Genomic DNA, 26,609 nt, shown 5'->3' on the forward strand with positions numbered 1-26,609 from the left:
TGTGTCAAAAAAGTTAATAAAATGTTTAGCAAATGCGACCTTCTGGCCAATGCATTTGGGCCTGTCTGTCTTGCTTGATGCACATTCGCTTGGTACTATAGCCAGTCTTCTCTTCTATATGACAAATATGCCCTAATTATTCTACCAACAGTATATACCCAGAACATAGTTGTTCTGCATTTAAACAACATTCCTTAAAATCCATTAGCCAGTCACCACCTCATATAACGTCCCAACGTGTTCCAGAGTATTTCATATACTAATGGATTTGGTTGTGTTCCAATACAGGAGAGCATGGTGAAGACGGTTGCAGTAATCGGAGCCGGGTGTGCTGGTTTAGCTGCAGTTAAGAGCTGCCTGGAAGAGGGGCTGCAGCCCACCTGCTTTGAAAAGAGCAATGACCTTGGGGGTATCTGGAGATACATGGTACATGGATATTGTATATACATGTTGATTAAGAGTATCCTGCATGTGTTCTTTTTCAACTGTTTGAGCATGTGTGATCTGATTTTTTTCCAGAATGTTCACGTTATGATCACAAACAGACTTTCACTCAGTTATTAGAGGAGAAGTTGGGGTGAAGGGGGCTCAGAAACCCTATTGACTGGTGGTGAAGGCAACAGAGTGGGACACTGGGAATTGTAAGAGGTAGCACATGCTTCCCTTGAGGGCCGTGGGAGGCTTTGCACGGGGTTTGGGTATTTGAAAATGACAACTAGTTGACCGATGTAAACTATAGAACAATTATTTAAAGTAGCCGGATTTTGGGAGAATTGTGTTGTTCCTTTTACTGAAATGTTTGCTTGATGTAGTTCTTAGATTAAAGTTATTGAACCAAATTTCAAATTGACTATATTTTGTTAAAGTTGTATGACATTCATGTATGTGATGCCAATGTGTTGTGTACCACCTTGTCTGTAACAGAGGTGTACTTAGTCTCTAAACTTTAATAAAAATGTAAAAGATAACATAGAAGCCCCACATATATAAATGTGAAGTTGGCAGTATTGTAGCTTGCAACAGGCAAATCAAGCAAAATATTATGAAAATATGAACGCTTGCTGTCTGTGGGGAATGTAAATAAATGCAATACTACTTGCCCTAAACATGTCACATATTAAATGTGACTATTTCTTATTGATTGGCCTATATGCATCAGTACTTGTATGTGATGCTTGTTTCTGTCACTGATGCAGGAGGAGGTGGAAGAGGGGAGAGCCAGCATCTATAGGTCACTTGTGACAAACTCATCCAAGGAGATGTCCTGTTATAGCGACTTCCCCATGCCGGCCCACTTCCCCAACTACATGCACAACTCGAAGTTCCTGGAGTATCTGAAACTGTACGCTGAGCACTTCAACCTCATGAAACACATAAAACTACAGGTGAGAAAATCTTGTACCCTGTCTGAGTCCCTTTTAAACGAGTGCCACACAGACACACCCAAAACTGAAAACACAGATGTAGGTGAGAAAAGAACTTGTAGATGCCAACACAGCAGTTCAATGCGTCAGAGGATGTCATTTACTGCATATAGCAAATGAAAACTGCCATACATACATATTAAACTTGATCCAGACTTGACCATGCACACTTACAAATCTGAACCAAAACACTAGGTCTCTGAGTTGTAATAAAAATAAAAACAAGACTTTTTTAACGGAACTCAAGGGAACACTCCCCAACTAGTATTTTCATTGCATACCAAGACGTGTAGCTGAGCTGAACATTTCTGCCGCCTACAGGGACATGAAAGCTTGTGGGTTGAAAACGAATTCAATGTCAAGACCCAGAGGCTCGGATTAAGCTTCTCTTATCTTTACTCAACTCCAGCAGTTCTACAACAACAACCTTAATAGAACAATAAAGTGGAAAAAACTACATGTTACATGTAAAACAGAGTCTTTAGTAGTTCTCTTGTTATTTGTCTTCAAAAAACATGTGATCTTATTCCTCCAATAGTCTCTCAACACCTCTAAATCTGTCCACCATCTTAATAGCTTCCTATATCTTTGCTGCTCAAGCAGCCAGTTAAGTACCAATTTGTTTACTTTTTGAAAATAATCTGACTAATGAAATGTTTGTTTATATAATGTAGCGTGAGTGAGGGGAGCGTTAGCGCAATCGTATCAAGATTAAGTCAGAGCATATCCGCACTGTAGGGAGATGTTTATAAATTTTGCCGGTATCATACTACATGAGTTCACACCAGCATCGGGGGGCAGCGTAGATACGGTGCCGGAGAGGAGGCGCATTGGAAAGATGTATTTCCGCCGCCTCCTTTCTCCGGTGAGCTGTGTCTTCTTCAAGTGCCCGCATTGAGGGTCAAACTATTTCTCTCAGAAAGAGAGATAAGTATATTTTCCTTCTGCAGTAAGAAGAACGTTCCATGCTACACACGCATACATTCTGTGACAGAGAACTTCTGTCAGGAGACCGCTCGACAGGGCAGAACAGCACCACCTGGTGGCTAAACACTTAAAGAAAAACCTGACAAGCAAAAATTAAGACCAGTGCTCACACAGTAAATGTGTTTGTGAGAGGAATACAGGACAAAGAAAACTGTGAATAAATATTCTAATTAGTTATTTCATACCTGTGGCAAAAATTGCTTTATTTAAAATGTCCAGCTCCAGTTAACAAAGTAGGGCGCAAGTGAGCCAAAAAAGGAACTATATAGAGATGGAACAGATTATACAGGAGGCTCTGGGCGCCAGTATTTGGGGATCACCACCAGTTGGCCATTATGGAGGATTGGAAAGAATTATCTCAGGACATGCAAGGGGAGCAAAGGGGCATGAGGGAGAGAAAGGGGGAAGAAAGAGAGCCCGTGAGGTTAAGCATGCCTCTGCCCTCTGGGCATGCCACAGAAGGAAACAAAAAAGCAGTGAAGTCTAAGAGTGACATCTTCATCTGGGGATGATTAGCGTCATCAATACAAGTGATCTTTTCAGTCCCACTCGATTACAGAGCCCTCCAGAGATTGAAGATACAACATCTCAGGAGGGGGGCATCTTATGAACTGGGAGCACCTCTATCTTGCCGGAATGCAGTAGTGGCTACAGCATATGGAGGCATGGCAAAGGAGAGCGATATTTGTCTCATCCCCGGACCTAAAAATACAGTCTGATGCCAGCAGATGGGGCTGGGGAGCCCATTGCGTAAATATGACGACTGGAGGGAGGTGGTCAAACAGAGAACTGGATATGCATATTAACTGCCTGAAGCTTCTAGCAGGCTCGTTCGCAGTAAGATGCTGCACACAGGAGAAGGCACAATATTGCATTCTCCTCAAGAAGCTAAATGTGTCCACAGTGAGATATATAAACAGGTTAGGAGGAATGAGATCCAAAATGCTAGCAGATCTAGCAGAAGAGTTCTGGCACTATTGCCTACAGAGAAGGATTTCAGTGATGGCAGAATACCTGCCGGGCTGTCTGAACGATGTAGCAGATTGTAACTCCAGGTTCCTATGGGGTGCCAGTGACTAGAAGCTGGACTAGACAGTATTCCAAACAATGTGTGCAAGATGTGAACCACTTCAGAGGGACCTATTTGCATCGAGACTGAACAGACAGATTGCTCAATTTTCAGCTGGAGACCAGACCACGAAGCAGAGGCGACAGATGCTTTCTTGCAAGTATGCGGCTCAGAAATAGAATATGCCTTCCCGCCACTTTCAATGATAGCAAGAACTCTGGCACAGGTGAGGAGTCAAAGAGTATCATTAATATTAGGGACTGCAGCATGGAGGGAACAAGCATGGTTCCCAGATCTGTTGGAAGTGTCATACGACAACCTGATCACACTACAGACAATTGGATCAATCATTCAGGACCCAAAGGGGAACAACCATCCTCTAGTGGAGTCAGGAAGTCTCAACCTCATTGTGTGTGCAATATAAAGGGAGCCTGGGATAGGCTAGGACTATCGAATGAGGCTGAGAACATCATTGAGGAATCCTGGGCACCAGGACCAGAAAGCCATACTGGTGTACATGGCCAAAGTGGCATAGCTGGTGTATGGAGAGGAGTGTTAATTCAGCTAGAACAGATGCAGTACAGGTAGCTAATTTATTTGCACAAATGGCAGTGCAAGGCAAAGCATACAGGACCATCAATACTGCTAGATCGGCAATATCAGCGGGACACATGTATGTAGAAGTATGAACAATAGGGGAACATCCCTTGGTATGCCGATTACTGAAAGGTATCAGACTGATGAGACCCCCCAGATTTAAATACGACCAATTTTGGGATGTAGACAGAGTATTACATTTGTTTACAACATCGCCAAATAATGAGGATCTATCCAGGAAGGAATTATCAGCTAAGATGACAATGCTATTATGCTTATTGTCATGCAAACGGGTATCGGACGCAAGAGCGTTAGAGGTTGATAGGGAGACATTTACACCCAAAGGAGTGACATTCTATATAACTAGACGAACAATTTTAGAAGGAACTGTCTGATTCTTGGCCACAAAATTAGAATTGTGATATTGTTTATTGTAAAACTACTGTTTTGAATATGGTGCTATTTAAAAAAAAAAGTGTTATAAAATGGGAGGGATTTTGTAAGGTTTGAATAAACCATAACCACAAAAGTGCTGGGTGGAAGGTTTTGAATTAATCTGTAGATGCCCCTGGCTTTGAAGTAAACCATTTGGTGCTCACTCAAGCAAAAAAAATATTTTTGGAAGGATAGCTCAGGGACAACACACTTGCTTTGGGAACAAGAGGCTGCAGTGCAACATGGGTTCAGTTCCTGTTCAGTGCTTAGAAGCTGGAGGAGGTTGGCATTAAGCAAGATATAAAGGACCAACGAAAATAATAAAATGGGCCTTTTCTAGGGGTGATGTCATGGAGCTGCTGCTGCTGTTTACTTTTTAAATGAAAAAAACAATGCTATTACTGTGAGATTACTGTGACATGCAACACATCCTTCCCCTCTACCTCCCATCTAACAATAAAATAGTGGGTTGCTTACCAAATAAGCAAAAGAGAAAGGTGATGGCTGGAAGGTTTCAAATAATTCATAACCGCTGGCACAGCTCTGGGCAATCCTCCAGACCATCGTTTTTCAGCCTGAAGGGACAAAAACCCTATGAAAATCATGCTTGGTGACACCAGACATGTTCCAGCCTCATTGGGCATCATGAGTGGGGAGTAGCCTAGGTCTCAAGGCGCAGCAGGCTTACATTTTAATATACAAAACCCTGCAATTGCTGTGACCTGGAACACATCCTAAAACATGTCCCCTATGTCTTCCATCTAACAAAAACATATGCGAGTTACTTACCAAATAAGTAAAACAGAAAGGTGATGGCTGGAAGGTTTCAAATCATTCATAACCACAGGCACAGCTCTGCGTAACCCCCCAAACCATTGTTTTTCTGGTTGGACTTGTGTCGGTCAGTTGTTGTTTCCAATATGTGGCCAGACACTTGGCGGGCACTGGATGTCTGTGCTTTGGGGTTTCGGTGTCTATGAGATGCTCTGTCTTTTTACAGTTTAGCATGAGTGATGTACAATAGTCCAGGTTGTTCTATTGGACAACTACTTACATTCACAATAATTTGGTAATATAGGCCTATACACACTGATATTAACGATATATATGGTGATCCATTCTTGTATGAAATGTAGATCATATTACAGTGATATTGTAACCATATTTTTCTTAGTGTATTGAGGAACAATGCTGTGTGATGTTACTTCCTGTTTTGTCAAGGGGTGAAAGGTTGTCTGCCATCACTTCCCCTGATGTCACTTGGGGGTGCAGTCAACTGACATCACTTCCTGTTATGTCATCAGCGGTCAAGGGTCATGTGATGTCACTTCCGCTACCCCAGGCCTTTTGGTGAAATGGTGTCCCTGATCAAATAACAAGAGATTTTCCTGATAAGTCCCCCAAACCTGTGTGAGAGACAGCTGAAGCAAACGCACCCTGAACACACCCTTCCTGCCATAAGATTCAAACTGTATTTAGTTTTTCTGATTTTTACCTATCCAGACAAACGCCAACATTTTTCAGGAGTCTGGCTGCCTATAAAAACACCATACTTAATTCTGCTAGTACAGAACAAACAAAATGTCACACCATTTATTGTATTTAAGATGTGGTTATGTTGAAAAGAAGTTCAAACAGCCATGTGAATATTCTTTCATTTATGTATTTCTCATACGCACAGTGTCTGTTATCCATGAAAGCAGTTAACCTAATGCATGTTCACTCTTCAAAAGAAAAAAACCCACATCAGAACTATTTGCATAAACGATGTATCAGGTTAACACCAGGAATTGCCATTGAAGGATCAATAGAACACTTGGCTCAGGGACAGGTTTAACATTTTTATTTTTGTTCACACGAGGAAGTGTCAATGAATGCATATGCAGATAGAGAAGCAACAACTATACAACAGTACACCGTGCATAGAGCATGCACACTTAACAGTAGCAAGGGAAAAGAGTGTGCTCCTGTGTTCCTTGAGCAAACCCTGACCTTCTCAGAGAACAACCGAAGGACCAGGTCGACCTTCACTCTCACCTCTGTGGTCAATTGTTGACAGGATAGGGGTGGGCTGAACTCTTACTGTTCCAAGGGTTTCTCAATACATCTCACAAGGAAAGACAGCTTAACCAAATATCAGAATCAAGTGTCACAGAAATAACCTGTCTACTGGAATATCCAAGGATTTTATTAAAGACATTAAAAGAACAGCTTAGTCAAACACTGAGCACAGATGAGCTGTGGGCACTGTGCTTTGAAGACTCAAAAACAAAACGAACAATTGCACTAACGCTCTATTTGGAAGACATAATTAAGAGATTTAACGATAAACCAATTGTTATTTAGAAACCACAAATTGTGTTGCAAGAACGTATGACTGATGAAAATTGAATAGAGCCGTAGACTCTGTATCTTTTTTTATGTAAATAATTGTGAAATATTTTAAAGGTTTGTAAAAACCATAAAACATTTAAAAAAAAAGAAGAAAAAAAAAGAACAGCTTAAGGTGTATCAACTGTTCTCGTTCTCATTGGGTAGAATAGTCAGTCTGAAGACAGGCAGATGGGTTTAATACTTAAACAGTTAGATTTGTTCAATGAACTAGGCTGGAACGGAGGAGGGGGGAGAGAGATACACTGTTGGGCGTCCCTCTCTCGTCTCCTGGATGCTTTGACCTGCCTAGCCCACATGTCCTTAAACCCAGTCAATAACACCTACTATCTACTGCTATCTGCAAGCATCTGCATTATCTATCTGGCTCCTTTTGGGACTTTTTATTTTTTAGAGATGCCCTGATCAAACCCTCTGAAGGATTTTTAATGTAACTTGGAAGGAAAGTGGCAATCTTCGATGCTCTGGTTCAGTCTCATCCTCAGTCGCTCCTCTACCTCCTTCCGTTCTCCCACTGGCTCCTCTCCCTCCGTTTTTCACACTCTTTCTCTCTCTCTCTCTCTCTCTCTCTCTCTCTCTCTCTCTCTCTCTCTCTCTCTCTCTCCCCCTATCGCTCCAGAGCTCACCATTCTCTCTTTACCTGTCACTAGGCCACTTTTCTCACCTTTCACTAGACCCCTATTCACACCTCTCAATACACCCGTCTACTCACACTACCCAACTCACACCACACCCATCGCACTACCCCTCGCTAATCTATTCTTTGCCACACTCACTCTGCCTCTTTTCACTACCCTCACCCCCCTTCTACTTCACTCGGCCCACACCTCTATTCCCAATACCACCTTGCACTTTCTCCACACCATCATCAAACACTCTTTCACTCCAGCTCTAATTCTCCTACACTTCTCCCTTGCTTTATTTTTTCTTTCTCTCTCTCTCTCTCTCTCTGTCTCTCTCTCTCTCTCTCTCTCTCACTCTCTCGCCTTTTACACAGCTCAATCCTCACTACTCAACACACATGCAACTGGTATGACTCTCTCACAAACACCTCATCTGCATTTTGTTCTAAATCTGACACCACCTATTCAGCACTCCCTCCTTAGTCTGTCCTCCACCTCGTTTTTCAGTCCACCTTCACACCTCCTGACCTCACACCTGCAACCCATGCTCATTCCTTCTCTGTATATACTGTGTTCCTGCTGGCCCTGCCTGCCCCTCCCCCTGCCATTGGCTGCAGCACTCACCTGACTCTAGGAATCAATCTGTGCCTGTCTTTCGCCCAGGACCTGGGTTACACAGTTGAGAGGCTTGCTTTAAACACACCTCAAAGCACCTCGCCCCTTTTCAGTTTGTTTGCAGTCTTTGATGGTGTGGTAGCATCAGGAGACTCAGGCTGCTCGTTCTTCTTTTAGCTTTCCTCAGGTGCTGGTGAGTTTGCTTGCAAACTGGTTTGGGGAGGGTTTCTGTTTCTCCTACAGTCTCTCCATACTGCTCCATCTGTGATAGACAGGTCAGGTGTTGAGTGTTTAATCTCTGCTTGCCATGGAAACCCTGAGTCCATATCCTTGCTGTTCGTGATTCTGTTCTCCTGGCTCTTTTCCAGGTTTTCTTGACTTCTCCCAGATGCATTCAGGGAGCCATGGTTCTGAAAGAAAGGAATACAAACACTGGAGTGTAAGGGTATTCAATCAGATACACAACCAAGTCTCGCCCAGCATGTAGTGCGCAAATGAAACCCTTATTTATCTTTGTCTATAAGTTCAATATTCTGAATGATATACCACTCATATCACACCCTTCTCAAAATACTCCGCCCCCAGTCACACTGAACCAGGAATCAGAGGCTGGTTTGGAACGGTAATTTGTTTATTCATTTATAATTTAAAATCACAATATATTTTTAACAGGTAACAACAATCACCAATGGGGTGACAGACACTGAATAATATCTTTAATGCACTGGGAATCAGGTAATGAACACAAAAAGAATGCAGCACAGAAAAAAATACTTTTGGGTTGGTTTGGAACAGTAGCACTGTGGTTAGAAGTTCCCCTGCAACACTCCCCAACCCACCAATAGGCAATTTAAATAGATGTGAGGAGAGAGCAGGCACCCAGGGATAATGCAGATCAAACAGAATATCACTCCCACCTTCCCCCCTTAAACACAAGAGAAAAATGGATTTGACTTTTCAACTGTCAGCATGGCTTTGAAAGTGGCTGAGCAAAATACCAAATGTGGTTAAAAATGCTTGAATGATTATACATTTCTGTGGGAGCCTCTTAGAACAGATGCAAGCAATCACAAGCAATGATTTAATCAAAAGAAAACATTCAAATCTCAAAGGCAAAGTTAGAAATAATGTAAAGGCAATTCACACGTGTAAAACATTTGCAAAATGTAATTTTGCGGCAAACTTTTACTTATGCGATTCTTGATACAAACGGGTCAAAGACACTGTCATGACTTCAGTAACAGATCCCCAGCGCCTTCACCGGTGGAAGCAGTCGAAACACTCGAAGGGGGATTTATGGATGAGACTTACACAAATAAAATGACTATGAAAAACGACGCTTTAGCAAATGGACAGAATAAGACAACACTAAGATTTTGACAATATTACTGGTTATGGAAGTAAGGATAGTTCAGAGATTAGGGTGGAACAAGATAATGCAAGGTATACAATAGTTCTCTAGCTTCCTGTTAATACTCCGAATCCACTGGGGTTTAAGATTTTTGGCCTGTCAAGATTCTGGTCAATGGATCGGGTCTATCAGAGAAGGACAGCACATCAGGCACGGAACAGGATCAGCAAGGCCGGTCAAAGGAACTGCACGGGATCTGCCCTTCTTGTTTCTGGATATTTCAGATCAGCTGGATGGCGAGTTTATCAGGCAAGCACTTATGATAGCAAGCCAGATAATTTAAGGATGCGTCCCCACACCACAGTGCTCCACTGGGTTGTAAGGATTAGTTGAGGATTAATGGAGGATAGAGGCCTAGCTGAAAATGGTTCAGCTACTGCTTGGCCTGGTGATTGGCATCTGGATCAGGAAGGATGTTAAAGGGTGGATGTTGAATGCTGGATCAGAGTGCTTTGCTAGAATCAGAAGAGAGAGTCTATGTGTTGTCAGCTGTCTCTATTTATCCTTTCCAATGAAATCACAAAAATGGGTCTATGCACTGGCTTAACTAAACTCGCCCCTTTGAACTGGGATTAGATCAGAGCCTCATCTCCGCCTCACATCCGAGTGATTGGATCGAAGACAGATGATGTCAAGTTTATGGTTTGGTTTTTACAATCCTTAGAAACCTCCCCTAGCCACTAGTATCAAAATCGAATTGTGTCCTAAATACATATTTATACATAGTTCCAGTACTTCTGATATTGAGTCATAAGTTTCTAAAAATTGTTCATTACATATTCTTAGCAGCAAATGGTCCGCCTTTTGTGTGTCTCTGGAGGCAAGGAGCAGCCCCCACCTTTGGGATTTCCTTCTGCAGGCCTAGTTTACGACCTTTCACACGTCCATTTCCTGGCCTGGAGAATCTGCCATTGTTCAGGCCCTGGCAGCAGACAAAAGTCTGGCCTAACCCACAATTATCATGTGTCAGTGAGCATCTGCTGAGAGGAATGCCCTCCCCTTTGGTGGAAACGTCTTTTTCAACTTCTTGCAAACCCAGCCAGTCTAAGTTAATTCTTAATGTTTTGTCTTGAAATCCAGCATACAACAAACTTGTTGCATCAAATGACATAGATAAATTACATTCTTAGATTTAAACCTGTGGGATCAAAACAACTGAGATCCGTGTTACTTTCAGCAACAGTCCTTTTATATTTGCTTATCCGGCAGATCTTTAGTTTTAGACAACTTTAAAGTTTAATCAGGAAAGCCCATTTGACAGGGGCTGTCAATCACAGGTAGCCCAGTGTGGCTGCACACAGATTTTTGACAGAAACTGTCATTCACAGGCAATCCAGTTTTGCTGAGAAAATTTTTGCTCTTCACATTTCAGGACCTAATAATTCACAGTGCTTCATTAGATTAAATGAATTTTAGCGCCAAGCAAGATTTTGAGTGTTGGAAAGTGTTGTGTACAGGTAATTTGAAGTTTCAGCAGCAAAATAAATGTCATTTACAGGCAAATTTGGAGTTTCATTTGCAAAGCGCTGCTGCTCCCTCTGCACTCTGTTTATTGGTCATGGAGCCCACTGGCACTTTTTCCACAGCATTTGCTCTGTTTCACCACGCATGCACCATGGGTGGCCGGTTGTCAGCCATACTTTTGTGTGTTGAAAAACAGGGTTTTGGAGATTTTGGAGGTTTTGGCGAGCACAAGGGTTTTGCCGCCATTTTACTGTTTCTCACACCATAGCTAGCAGAGTGAGATCACATAGTATAACAAAGTGGGTCAATATATCCCACAGATTCCCCCTCCTGACTTTGTTTTGATGTCCAGTCGAGGGGGAGTCGGCTGAGTGGGATGTTCTTTTCTGTCCATGTGGAGAAATTCAGTTGGTACAGAGATTGAGGCGACCCGCTCTCCTCGCCGGTTCGGGTTGGAATGGGACGATACTCCAGATTCCTTTGGTTTTTCCTCCCTGTCCCCGAGTGGTCCTCCTTGGTGATTCTTGGGATTTTAGTGCCAATATTAGAACACAGAACATAACACGGTTATGAAAATGTTCCCATACTGACCTACTCATTTTCGCAGGTGTACTCAATGAATATTTAATAATTTTTCTAGGTGTTCGGAATTTCCCCCTCTGGGTTTCCAGTATGCTCTTCCATCTGCTACAAAGTATGCCTGGAGTGGCAACTCTTTAGCTGGTTTATGTGGACCCACTTGTCTTCCCCTTCTGTCAAATTGCCCTTAGGGATGCGGAGAGAGGAGTGTTAATTCAGCTAGAACAGATGCAGTACAGGTAGCTAATTTATTTGCACAAATGGCAGTGCAAGGCAAAGCATACAGGACCATCAATACTGCTAGATCGGCAATATCAGCGGGACACATGTATGTAGAAGTATGAACAATAGGGGAACATCCCTTGGTATGCCGATTACTGAAAGGTGTCAGACTGATGAGACCCCCCCAGGGTTAAATACGACCAATTTTGGGATGTAGACAGAGTATTACATTTGTTTACAACATCGCCAAATAATGAGGATCTATCCAGGAAGGAATTATCAGCTAAGATGACAATGCTATTATGCTTATTGTCATGCAAACGGGTATCGGACGCAAGAGCGTTAGAGGTTGACATTTACACCCAAAGGAGTGACATTCTATATAACTAGACGAACAATTTCAGAAGGAACTGTCTGATTCTTGGCCACAAAATTAGAATTGTGATATTGTTTATTGTAAAACTACTGTTTTGAATATGGTGCTATTTTAAAAAAAAAGTGTTATAAAATGGGAGGGATTTTGTAAGGTTTGAATAAACCATAACCACAAAAGTGCTGGGTGGAAGGTTTTGAATGAATCTGTAGATGCCCCTGGCTTTGAAGTAAACCATTTGGTGCTCACTCAAGTAAAAAAAAATATTTTTGGAAGGATAGCTCAGGGGCAACACACTTGCTTTGGGAACAAGAGGCTGCAGTGCAACATGGGTTCAGTTCCTGTTCAGTGCTTAGAAGCTGGAGGAGGCTGGCATTAAGCAAGATATAGGGCCAACGAAAATAATAAAATGGGCCTTTTCTAGGGGTGATGTCATGGAGCTGCTGCTGCTGATTACTTTTTAAATGAAAAAAACAATGCTATTACTGTGAGATTACTGTGACATGCAACACATCCTTCCCCTCTATCTCCCATCTAACAATAAAATAGTGGGTTGCTTACCAAATAGGCAAAAGAGAAAGGTGATGGCTGGAAGGTTTCAAATAATTCATAACTGCTGGCACAGCTCTGGGCAATCCTCCAGACCATCGTTTTTCAGCCTGAAGGGACAAGTACCTTATGAAAATCATGCTTGGTGACACCAGACATGTTCCAGCCTCATTGGGCATCATGAGTGGGGAGTAGCCTAGGTCTCAAGGCGCAGCAGCCTTACATTTTAAAATACAAAACCCTGCAATTACTGTGACCTGGAACACATCCTACAACATGTCCCCTATGTCTTCCATCTAACAAAAACATATGCGAGTTACTTACCAAATAAGTAAAAACAGAAAGGTGATGGCTGGAAGGTTTCAAATCATTCATAACCACAGGCACAGCTCTGCGTAACCCCCCAAACCATTGTTTTTCTGGTTGGACTTGTGTCGGTCAGTTGTTGTTTCCAATATGTGGCCAGACACTTGGCAGGCACTGGATGTCTGTGCTTTGGGGTTTCGATGTCTATGAGATGCTCTGTCTTTTTACAGTTTAGCATGAGTGATGTACAATAGTCCAGGTTGTTCTATTGGACAACCACTTACATTCACAATAATTTGGTAATATGGGCCTATACACACTGATATTAACGATATATATGGTGATCCATTCTTGTATGAAATGTAGATCATATTACAGTGATATTGTAACCATATTTTTCTTAGTCTATTGAGGAACAATGCTGTGTGATGTTACTTCCTGTTTTGTCAAGGGGTGAAAGGTTGTCTGCCATCACTTCCCCTGATGTCACTTGGGGGTGCAGTCAACTGACATCACTTCCTGTTATGTCATCAGCGGTCAAGGGTCATGTGATGTCACTTCCGCTACCCCAGGCCTTTTGGTGAAATGGTGTCCCTGATCAAATAACAAGAGATTTTCCTGATAAGTCCCCCAAACCTGTGTGAGAGACAGCTGAAGCAAACGCACCCTGAACACACCCTTCCTGCCATAAGATTCAAAATTGTATTTAGTTTTTCTGATTTTTACCTATCCAGACAAACGCCAACATTTTTCAGGAGTCTGGCTGCTTATAAAAACACCATACTTAATTCTGCTAGTATAGAACAAACAAAATGTCACACCATTTATTGTATTTAAGATGTGGTTATGTTGAAAAGAAGTTCAAACAGCCATGTGGATATTCTTTCATTTATGTATTTCTCATACGCACAGTGTCTGTTATCCATGAAAGCAGTTAACCTAATGCATGTTCACTCTTCAAAAGAAAAAAACCCACATCAGAACTATTTGCATAAACGATGTATCAGAATAACACCAGGAATTGCCATTGAAGGATCAATAGAACACTTGGCTCAGGGACAGGTTTAACATTTTTATTTTTGTTCACACGAGGAAGTGTCAATGAATGCATATGCAGATAGAGAAGCAACAACTATACAACAGTACACCGTGCATAGAGCATGCACACTTAACAGTAGCAAGGGAAAAGAGTGTGCTCCTGTGTTCCTTGAGCAAACCCTGACCTTCTCAGAGAACAACCGAAGGACCAGGTCGACCTTCACTCTCACCTCTGTGGTCAATTGTTGACAGGATAGGGGTGGGCTGAACTCTTACTGTTCCAAGGGTTTCTCAATACATCTCACAAGGAAAGACAGCTTAACCAAATATCAGAATCAAGTGTCACAGAAATAACCTGTCTACTGGAATATCCAAGGATTTTATTAAAGACATTAAAAGAACAGCTTAGTCAAACACTGAGCACAGATGAGCTGTGGGCACTGTGCTTTGAAGACTCAAAAACAAAACGAACAATTGCATTAACGCACTATTTGGAAGACATAATTAAGAAATTTAACGATAAACCAATTGTTATTTAGAAACCACAAATTGTGTTGCAAGAACGTATGACTGATGAAAATTGAATAGAACCGTAGACTCTGTATCTTTTTTTATGTAAATAATTGTGAAATATTTTAAAGGTTTGTACAAACCATAAAACATTTTTAAAAAAAAGAAGAAAAAAAAAGAACAGTTTAAGGTGTATCAACTGTTCTCGTTCTCATTGGGTAGAATAGTCAGTCTGAAGACAGGCAGATGGGTTTAATACTTAAACAGTTAGATTTGTTCAATGAACCAGGCTGGAACGGAGGAGGGGGGAGAGAGATACACTGCTGGGCGTCCCTCTCTCGTCTCCTGGATGCTTTGACCTGCCTAGCCACATGTCCTTAAACCCAGTCAATAACACCTACTATCTACTGCTATCTGCAAGCATCTGCATTATCTATCTGGCTCCTTTTGGGGCTTTTTATTTTTTAGAGATGCCCTAATCAAACCCTCTCAAGGATTGTTAATGTAACTTGGAAGGAAAGTGGCAATCTTCGATGCTTTGGTTCAGTCTCATCCTCAGTCGCTCCTCTACCTCCTTCCGTTCTCCCACTGGCTCCTCTCCCTCCGTTTTTCACACTCTTTCTCTCTCTCTCTCTCTCTCTCTCTCTCTCTCTCTCTCTCTTTCTCTCTCTCTCTCCCCCTATCGCTCCAGTGCTCACCATTCTCTCTTTACCTGTCACTAGGCCACTTTTCTCACCTTTCACTAGACCCCTATTCACACCTCTCAATACACCCGTCTACTCACACTACCCAACTCACACCACACCCATCGCACTACACCTCCCTAATCTATTCTTTGCCACACTCACTCTGCCTCTTTTCACTACCCTCACCCCCCTTCTACTTCACTCGGCCCACACCTCTATTCCCAATACCACCTTGCACTTTCTCCACACCATCATCAAACACTCTTTCACTCCAGCTCTAATTCTCCTACACTTCTCCCTTGCTTTATTTTTTCTTTTTCTCTCTCTCTCTCGCTCTTTCTCTCTCTCTCTCTGTCTCTCTCTCTCTCTCTCACTCTCTCGCCTTTTACACAGCTCAATCCTCACTACTCAACACACATGCAACTGGTATGTCTCTCTCACAAACACCTCATCTGCATTTTGTTCTAAATCTGACACCACCTATTCAGCACTCCCTCCTCAGTCTGTCCTCCACCTCGTTTCTCAGTCCACCTTCACACCTCCTGACCTCACACCTGCAACCCATGCTCATTCCTTCTCTGTATATACTGTGTTCCTGCTGGCCCTGCCTGCCCCTCCCTCTGCCATTGGCTGCAGCACTCACCTGACTCTAGGAATCAATCTGTGCCTGTCTTTCGCCCAGGACCTGGGTTACACAGTTGAGAGGCTTGCTTTAAACACCCCTCAAAGCACCTCGCCCCTTTTCAGTTTGTTTGCAGTCTTTGATGGTGTGGTAGCATCAGGAGACTCAGGCTGCTCGTTCTTCTTTTAGCTTTCCTCAGGTGCTGTTGAGTTTGCTTGCAAACTGGTTTGGGGAGGGTTTCTGTTTCTCCTACAGTCTCTCCATACTGCTCCATCTGTGATAGACAGGCCAGGTGTTGAGTGTTTAATTTCTGCTTGGCATGGAAACCCTGAGTCCATATCCTTGCTGTTCGTGATTCTGTTCTCCTGGTTTTCTTGACTTGTCCCAGATGCATTCAGGGAGCCATGGTTCTGAAAGAAAGGAATACAAACACTGGAGTGTAAGGGTATTCAATCAGATACGCAACCAAGTCTCGCCCAGCATGTAGTGCGCAAACGAAACCCTTATTTATCTTTGTCTATAAGTTCAATATTCTGAATGATATACCACTCATATCACACCCTTCTCAAAATACTCCGCCCCCAGTCACACTGAACCAGGAATCAGAGGCTGGTTTGGAACGGTAATTTGTTTATTCATTTATAATTTAAAATCACAATATATTTTTAACAGGTAACAACAATCACCAATGGGGTGACAGACACTGAATAATATCTTTAATGCACTGGGAATCAGGTAATGAGCACAAAAAGAATGCAGCACAGAAAAAAATACTTTTGGGTTGGTTTGGAACAGTAGCACTGTGGTTAGAAGTTCCCCTGCAACACTCCCCAACCCACCAATAGGCAATTTAAATAGATGTGAGGAGAGAGCAGGTACCCAGGGATAATGCAGATCAAACAGAATATCACTCCCACCTTCCCCCCTTAAACACAAGAGAAAAATGGATTTGACTTTTCAACTGTCAGCATGGCTTTGAAAGTGGCTGAGCAAAATACCAAATGTGGTCAAAAATGCTTGAATGATTATACATTTCTGTGGGAGCCTCTTAGAACAGATGCAAGCAATCACAAGCAATGATTTAATCAAAAGAAAACATTTGGAATCTCAAAGGCAAAGTGGGAAATAATTTAAAGACAATTCACACGTGTAAAACATTTGCAAAATGTAATTTTGCGGCAAACTTTTACTTATGCGATTCTTGATACAAACGGGTCAAAGACACTGTTTTGCAATGCAGTGTTGGGTTGTGGAGATAACGAAGGATGTTAGGTATCAGGGGGAATTGTGTTTCTATCTTCAAAACTGAGGGAGCTATGGAGGTTTTAGTGAGAGGTGTTTTTCGAAAATAAAGACAAATGTGGACAAGCACTTCAGTTTAAAATCAGAAAGTAGGGGTTATGCTTTTACTCAAGACTAGAGCATGCAGTCTAGACAACCAAGTTGGGACGAAGTAAGCTCTGAGACTGATTCATGACTTCCGTAACAGATCCCCAGCGCCTTCCCCGGCGGAACCAGTCCAAGCACTCGAAGTGGGATTTATGGATGAGACTTACACAAATAAAATTACTATGAAAAATGACGCTTTAGCAAATGGACAGAATAAGACAGCACTAAGATTTTGACACTGTTACTGGTTATGGAAGTAAGGATATTTCAGAGGTAAGGGTGGAACAATATAATGCAAGGTAAACAATAGTTCTCTAGCGTCCTGTTAATACTCACAATCCACTGGGATTTAAGATTTTTGGCCCATCAAGATTCTGGTCAATGTATCGGGTCTATCAGGGGAGGACAGCACATCTGGCACGGGACAGGATCAGCTAGGCCGGTCACTGGAACTGCACGGGATCTGCCCTTCTTGTTTCTGGATATTTCAGATTAGAGGGATGGCGAGATCATCAGGCAAGCACTTATGATAGCAAGTCAGATAGTTTCAGGATGCTTCCCCACACCACAGCGCTCCACTGGGTTATAAGTATTAGTTGAGGATTAATGGAGGATTGAGGCCTAGCTGAAAATGGTTCAGCTACTGCTTGGTCTTGTGATTGGCATCTGGATCTGGAAGGATGTTAAAGGCTGGATGTTGAACGCTGGGTCAGAGTGCTTCGCTGGAATCACAAGAGAGAGTCTATGTGTTGTCAGCTCTCTCTATTTATCCTTTCCAATGACATCACAAAAATTGTTGTATGGGCCGGCTTAACTAAACTCGCCCCTGTGAATTGGGATTGCATCAGAGCCTCATCTCAGCCTCGCATCCGCGTGATTGGATCAAAGACAGATGATGTCAAGTTTATGGTTTGGTTTTTACAATCCTTAGACACCTCCCCTAGCCACTAGTATCAAAATCGAATTATGTCCTAAATACATATTTATACATTTGTAACCTCTATGAAAATCACGTACAAGGATCACATATTTTATGGAGTATCTGTTCCTCAAATTCCCACAGCTGTGAGACCTTGTTTCGCCTTTTTGCAGCATTTTGTCCATTTCACCATGCACACATTTTCCAAACTAACCCCAGATTTACACAAATATGCTTGTGTGTGCAAAGTTTAACCATTCTAGCATAAATACAGTTTCCAGAAAACCACATATATTGCCATTCCTGTTCAGAATATGCTACATAGTTCCACGTTTTGAAATGTAGGGCCAAAAATTAGATTAACAAATCTATCCTTTTTTTATTTATCACCACTTATGATATCGAGTTATAAGTCTCTAATAATTGTTCATTACATAATCTTTGCAGCAAATGGTCTGCCTTTTGTCTGTCTCTGGAGGCAAGGAGCAGCCCCCCACCTTTGGGATTTCCTTCTGCAGGCCTAGTTCATGACCTTTCACACGTCCATTTCCTGGCCTGGAGAATCTGCCATTGTTCAGTCCCTGGCAGCAGACAAACATCTGGCCTAACCCACAATTATCATGTGTCAGTGAGCATCTGCTGAGAGGAATGCTCTCCCCTTGGGTGGAAACCTGTTTTTCAACTTCTTGCGGGCCCAGCCAGTCTAAGTTAATTCTTAATTTCTTGACTTGCAATCCAGCATAAAACAAACTTGTTGCATCAAATGGCATAGATAAATTACATTCTTAGATTTAAACATGTGGGATCAAAACAACTGAGATCCATGTTACTTTCAGCAACAGTCCTTTTATATTTGTTAATCCGGCAGATCTTTAGTTTTAGACAACTTTAAAGTTTAATAAGAAAAGCCCATTTGACAGGGTCTGTCATTCGCAGGTAGCCCAGTGTGGCTGCACACAGATTTTTGACAGCAACTATCATTCACAGGCAATCCAGTTTTGCTGAGAAAATGTTTTGCTCTTCACATTTCAGGAACTTATAATTCACAGTGCTTCATTAGATTAAATGAATTTTAGCGCCAAGCAAGATTTTGAGTGTTGGAAAGTGTTGTGTACAGGTAATTTGAATTTTCAGCCGCAAAATAAATGTCATTTACAGGCGAATTTTGGAGTTTCACTTGCAAAGCACTGCTGCTCCCTCTACTCTATGTTTATTGGTCATGGAGCCCACTGGCACTTTTTCTGCAGCGTGTTCTCTGTTCCACCACACATGCACCATGCATGGCCGGTTGTCAGCCATCTTTTTCTGTGTTGAAAAATGTGGTTTTGGAGGTTTTGGCACACACAAGGATTTTGCCGCCATTTTACTGTTTCTCGCACCATAGCTAGCAGAGTGAGGCCGTAGTATAGCAAAGTGGGTCAATACATCACACAGGATAGAACAAGTGCTGATACGCATTTTGTGACAGATTGTAGCACCAATATCCACATGCATGACACATGGGGGAATCTCAGAGACTCTACCCCCCGGACAGGGTCATGAACTTGTCCCTGTCGCATACCTCCACCCTTTTCCCAAAGCCCCCCTATACTGTTCGCCAGCTAACAACCTTTCCACAGATGTTGCTTGTGACCTTACTCTCCCCCCTGCTACTCTGTGGAAACTGTCTTTGAGGTATGTTGGGACAGTGACAAGAGATATGTCCCTTCTCCCTAGAGGCATATCAGCTGATTGCTTGGCTCATTCATCGGTTTCGGATGGGTATCTATGGCCATGATCCTGGTGGAGCAAGGATTCTATCCATTCTCTAAACCTGGGGAATCTTCTGCCCAATACTAGATCCTCTGGATGAAGACTTTGGTGTTCCATTTCATATCCCCTACTGAAAGTGAAACCCGTGTTGTGTTATACATCACCCAATACCTGTGAATACAATACGTGATCTTGGGGTTCACAGCCTGGGTGCTTGGTGGAGATATAGGTTCCTGGCATATGTTTTGGTTGCCGCCTGAATCTACCATGACCCAGTCTGCCTCCCCATGGATATGGGCAGTCACTCACAAGGTCCCTGACAGTATATCACCCTGGGCATATAGTTGTCGATGATGGAAGCATCCCTTGGCATTCCTTCCCTACCCTACCCCTGTCATATTGGTTTCACTACAGTGGCAAGGTCCAACTCCTAGTTTACCTGGGGGGGAGGGCAGAGATCTTTAATGGGCCCCCCTCTTCCCACAGAGCAGAGACAGCAGTTCCTCTGCTGTGCCTTCAGATTTCCTCAGGGGGGGCAAGTCTTCTTCGTAAGGCCACTACAGTAAGAGTACTCCCCTAGGTTGTTCTGTGTTCTCCCGGCAGTGAGCGAGGCTTGGATAGTGGGCCATTCTTGACTTCTGTTTTCCCCCTGTAGTGCTCTTTCCTTGAGGGCATAGAGTCCTTTCGGATGGACCATTCAAGAAGGTTGTAATTTCTCTACTTTCAAAAGAAAAAGAAAAAAAAAATCTTCTATTTTCTCTTATTCATCCTGGATTGCGAAGGTCCTAGGAAGAATTGTCACTGTCCAATTACAGTACTGCACCGAAAACAACAGAATTCTAGATTTGTTCCAATTAGGTTTTCACTATTTTTCTGGCCCCTCCAAAACCTTTTTTACATTGGTAGAGGGTTTACCTAAAGCCCATGATTGGTTGACCAGTAACGGTTAGTGGCCCTATCCTAGGCATCCCTAAACCCCAGACTCCCCAACTAGTGACAGTTAACACCTAATATGTACTGCAGCTTGTACTGAGGGCCTAAAGGCAACATGCTTTTCTAACCAGCTTTCTCTGGGAATTTCCCAGAGAGGCCCTTCCTAACACTCCCCAGAATAGTTAACTTGACTTGATGTGGGGAAAGTGCCACTCTCAGATGCTCTGGATCAGCTTCAGCTTCAATTGCCTCCTTTCGCTGCTCTCCCTGATCTTACTACCTCCTTTTTTTCTCCCACTGTCTCCTCTCACTTCCTACTCACTCTGGTTTTCACACACACTATCTCTCGGCCCTTCTCTTTCTCATTCTCTCTCCTTTTCTCTCTCTCCTCTCATTATCTCTCTCTCCTCGTATCACCTTTCATCTCCCCATCTCTTCATCTGTCACACCTGTACCCACTTCTCACTAGACCCCTCTCTTCACCTCACACTACACCCACTCCTTACCTGTCACTACACCCCTCTCCTTACTTCTCACTACATCCCTCTCCCCACCTCTCACTACACCCATCTCCGCACTGTTCACTAAATCCCTCTCTGACTTCTCACTACGCCCCCCTCCTCTAACTACCCTTTTCCACACTCTCTCTGCCTCTCTTACCATTACCTTGACCCCTTCTGCTTCACTCTGCCCACACCTCAACTCCCACTAACACATTGCATTCTCTCCATACACTCCCCATACACTCTCTCTCTTTCTTTCACTCCCTCTCTAATCTCCCGTACACTTCTCCATCTCTAGTTCTAAATGTCTTTCCCTCTCTCAACCTTTACACAGCCACCCTCCTCACACACATACAAATGGTACAACTCTCTCACACTTGTGTATAGGCGCATTATAAATGCCATATCATATCATATCATATTACAGAAATACCTCACCTGAGCTCTGCTCCAATATTGCCACTAGTTCTCCAGCACTCTGCCTATCAGTTCGTCCTCCACCTTGTCTCTCGGTCTACCGTCACAGCTCCTTAACTCACAGCAACAACCCACACTCTGCCTCTCATTCACTCTCATTATATACCTTTTTCCCTGCTGGTTCTGTCTCCCCTTGCCTATTCCACTGGCTGCAGTGCTCACATGACTCTACGAACCAATTGAGGTCTGTCATTTCCCATGACCTGGGTTACACTGAGGAGAGAGGCTTTAAAAGCCCTTCTGACCATCTCATCTCATTCTCCCTGTAGCTTTCCTCAGATGCTGGTGAGGTTTGTTTCACATTTGATTTCAGAAGGGTTGTTTATCTCCTGTCTATCTGCAGTCTCTCCTCACTCCAAGTTCATTTTCTGTTACCCCACCTTGTACCTGTGATCTGTCTGGGGTTGGCAGGTTGGGTGTTGGATGTCTCATTTGTGTTTGCAGGCACATTCCCAGTCCATTGTATGACTGTTCTTGTCTTCTTTCTCCTGGCTCTGGTCCAGGTTTTCCTGGCTACTGCCAGATGTATTTCTGGGCATTGCAGTCCTGAATGAAAGGAAAAAGAACACTGTCCCAAAATGCCTCTCAGCAACTTTTCTGGCAAGGGATTGGCACCAGTATCCACATGCATGGCACATGAGCCAGACCCCTCACAGGAGGTAATACCAACATAGGTCAACAGGGGATTTTCTAAACATGACTGTTACATCATGCTTGTTTGCTGTCGGGCTCTGGGATTTCTGGAGTGCAGAGAGTTGGCAGCAGACAATGCTCTGGGGGAGTCAAGTGAAGTCCGTCCTGAGGTGAGGCAGCTGTGTTTCTCTGGGCAGTAATACAACTTTCTTTGAATCCTTTCTGCTGGACTCCCTTTTAGCAGCTGTTGACAAGGACGCATCCCAGAACAATGAAAGCCATGTAGAGCAGACTAGCAACCTAAACTTTCATCTTGTGTCCAGCTGCCCTGCCCATTCCCTGACACAGGCGAAAGCAGGCGGTTTTAATTTACATGGAAGCATCAGAATGGGGTAATTTCACATCAGCAAATCTGTGCCCGTGAATAGTTTGGACTTGAAAGCCCAAGAAATGTGTCATCTTCCCCTATTCCAGTGGCACCTGCAGCAGCACCTTTTCAAATGTGTCTGAAGGAAATAATTTGCTTCTGGACAAGTATCACCTGAAGTAAACCCTGCAATGGAACTTCACCTGCGCTAGACGAGAGCTTGCGGGGAGGCGACTGGACAATGCGGCAGTGCTGAACGCCCTCGCTGCTTTCTGCACCTTGTCTGTGTTTCATGATGAAGGAATACAAGATCAAGTAATGGTCCTGAACAATAACCATGTCTGGGATAGTCTTTGCAGTGGCGGCTGGTGAACATTTTCAGTCGGTGGCGGGGGGAGGAGGGGGGAGGGGGGCAGGGGGCGTAAATATTTCCCACCAATTTGTGGGTGTGACCAAGCGTTGCAGGAGAGCCTGAACCAACCTGCAGGGATTTTGGGGGGCGTTATCCCCCCTGCAAACATTTTTAAAATATGGATTTGAAATTATGCAATTTCACTGCACATTTGTTTTGCAAAAGAAATGGGTAAAACGACATAAACTACATCTAGCCTTTTAGGGCAACACATGAAAAATATTAAATGGATGCTAAGTAACCAACAGATCACAGGAGTATTTTACAAGACATTTTTATTTTCATTGCAAAACACTTTGATACTGGTGTTCACACCACATGTCACCCTTGCCACTGTAAAACACTTTACTGAGGCTTGTGTCCACCCGTGTCCTTGCTCCTGTAATTCACGTTCATGGTTCTGGTTCCCACAGTATATGTTAGCATTGCTACTTTCAATGAAATTTAGGATGCCATTGTGCCCCCCACTGCCAGAGTTGTACCCCAATATCACGCTCTCTATTTTCACACAAGCACGTTTTCTCAGCTGGTGAAAGGTGCTGCAGCAGGTGCTTTGGCTGGGTAGGCACCTCTCCTTTTATGTTTGGAGAAGCTATATTTATTTTCATTATATTCAAAATATGATGTCACTAAAGCTGACAAGTGGTGCCTAAATGTCGCGCAGCTTATTAATTCAGAACTTTTGAGTGGCATGGTCACTCTGAATACAGATCAAGGACATTCACTCAACAAATGCCTTTCTTGGTCTTCATTCGCTCAACCAAGTTGGCACTGCCCTTGCGCAGTCCTGATTATGAATGTGTGGGCATTCCGATTAGCTTTACCTCACCTTTGTCTATGTCCCATGACAAACTACAAGTGCAACTGGATTTCTGTTGATGGGTACATGATATCCCTATCTCGGCGAATCACAACACCCAAAAAAATCGTAACAATCGCCTGCTTAAATAAATGCACAATGGCTTAAAAATCATGGGGTACATCCCACAGACGCACAGTTGTTATGTACCACATCATAATAGTGGTACCACTAATTAACACTTAAACAATCCAACTATACTGAGACTATTGAAATTATAGCCTCTGAGCCTGACCTGCAGATTACATGAATGACTGTGCAGCTGGCACTCAAGTGAGTGAGATATCATACTCACGTATGCTACGTCTTTCAGGCTGTGATGGCAGCGGAGCAGGGAGACCCTAGCAGGAGGAGGATGAGTACTTGGGAGTCCCCGTGAGAGGGAAAACGAGCCAGGGGCTACTACAAATGAATGCTCTAGTATGAAAAGCAATCGGAAGAGAAGGTCAAAGCAAATGCTTGGGTCTGAAGTTTCAGACTGTTGCAGGAGCACCCCACACAGAGCTTCTATAGCCAGATCTTTATATAGGCAAGTGGAAAAGAGCAGCGTGGGATTATGGAGGGCACTGTACTTGTTAGCGTGTGAAGATAATGTGCAGAAGCAATTGGGTTATGTGTAGTGCTGTGTAATAGTAAATGTGTCTATGTAGGTGGTGTGGCCACGGACCTGAGCTCCCCTGCCTGCACACCTCTCTACAGATATTAAAATAAACCATGTTGAGTTTTTGTAGAGAGGTGGCTGCAGAATTGTCCTGTTTATAGAACTGCACACTAATGCTTTGTTTTTGTGTGTGGGAGGAGGAACCAACAATATGGTTATGCGGGCTAGTCGTCTGTGCAGCGGGTGTGGGTACAATGAGTGAGCTGTGAAAGGTAGCTCAAATGAGAGAGACGAAGTACAATCATACAGATACAGCATGTTGGCCTGGGAAGTGAAGGAACGACAGTGCAATATCACTTGGATAACCTGGGTTAAAACTGTACTCAGGTTGGGAAAGATTTAGCGATAAGGGACTGCATCAGGACAATTCAAATGCCATTTCAAAATGTATAAGAATAGATCATTCTTGACTCGGATACAATGGAAAGTGGTAATACCCGAATTGTTTGTTTACAATTGTTCGAATGAAGCAATTGTTCGAATAACAGGGGTCCGAATTGACCTTCGGCACAATTGACCGTATGGTCATTTTTACATATATAATGGGTTGGGTTGGGGTAATAATAATATAAGGGGATTGGGTAGTGGTTTGCGGGTGAGGGGCTGCGGGGGGGTTCCCTCCACATATATATCCTAATTGACCGTTTAAATTCAGTCAATTGTGCAGAAGGTGAATTGTTATTCAAACAATTGTCATTCGTACAATTCATATACAACCAGGAAAATTGCATCCCCCACCCCCAGAAAAGGTAAGTATAAGCATCATAGCTAGCAACTATAGGTTTACATCACACTGTGCTCCTTGTTTCTGGTCAAGAACTTGAGCACAGTTGGGAGTATGAGGTGACAGCATGATGCCGTATAGTAACCTGTGAACCGACTGAGGGTCAGTACAGGGAGACATTCTGTCATTGGTCTTAACCACAAAATGTAATCATGGTCCCCATTGAAATTCTTTGCAACTTCAACTTTCCCTAGCATGAAATGTGGCTGGCCAGTGGCTGAATATTTTAATTATTTATTTATTTTAATATACAGTCAGCCCAGTGGCTTTGTATATACAACAGTTAAAATAAGCAAAATATTTACACACATTATTACAAGAGCACATAAGAACATGGTTTACTAAATAAAATCACTGAGACAAAACGTTTCCCTTGTTACTCATGAGAAACTGACCTACAACTCCTATAAATATTACATATTACATATTAAAAAAATCATGGCTCAGTAAAACTAACATTTGCATTAGAATTTAAATTTTATATTTCACCACTTCTCATAACAATACACACTAAGTGGAAAGGGGTCAACAGGCTACTAAATGTATTATTTCAACGCATTTCCAATAGAATTTCACAAGATAAAATGTCAAATTATTGTCACATCCATTTAAAAACAAAGGCCATATCAAAGTTATGCCATATAAATTAAGCCCATTATTGTACGATTTCAGATAACTAGTTTGTAACATATGCAGGCTCTCAGAGACTGTTAACAGGTGTTCAATTGTTTCAGCATCTTCTGTGCCACATAGCCTGCAGAATCGAGCGTTGCACGGAATTCCTAAACGCGCACCTTGGGTCACTAGTGCTATACTAACATTACATTTAAGCCTCAAGTATTGTCTTTCAATAGAGCTGTTGGGGAATGCAGTTAGATAAGATGGTTTTCACTCGAGAGGAGACATGCTCACAGAAAGAAGTACTATTGCCCCATGAAAACACGTTCACAAGGTGTTGTTCTTTGCTGTGCAACAGGAGATTAGATTTGAAACGAACCTTGATCACATAGACTACCCCG

The 26,609-nt window shown here is 42.8% G+C and overlaps 1 protein-coding gene across 4 annotated transcripts in view; it reads left to right on the top strand.

Moving 5' to 3' along the window:
* Nucleotides 1-288: 288 nt before the first annotated feature.
* LOC138535053 (dimethylaniline monooxygenase [N-oxide-forming] 2-like) overlaps nucleotides 289-26,609 on the top strand; it is a 500,693-nt gene continuing 474,372 nt past the window's right edge. For 3 of the 4 annotated variants that reach the window (XM_069641267.1, XM_069641266.1, XM_069641265.1), the window contains exons 1-2: nucleotides 295-426; nucleotides 1,197-1,385. In XM_069641267.1, the coding sequence (XP_069497368.1) occupies nucleotides 295-426; nucleotides 1,197-1,385 (321 nt within the window). Of the gene's footprint in view, nucleotides 427-1,196; nucleotides 1,386-26,609 lie in introns of all 4 variants that reach the window. The other variant, XM_069641268.1, reaches the window with a different exon arrangement.

The sequence above is a fragment of the Ambystoma mexicanum genome, chromosome 1q (assembly GCF_040938575.1).
Source record: "Ambystoma mexicanum isolate Mex_15411 chromosome 1q, UKY_AmexF1_1, whole genome shotgun sequence".
Taxonomy (NCBI): Eukaryota; Metazoa; Chordata; class Amphibia; order Caudata; family Ambystomatidae; genus Ambystoma; species Ambystoma mexicanum.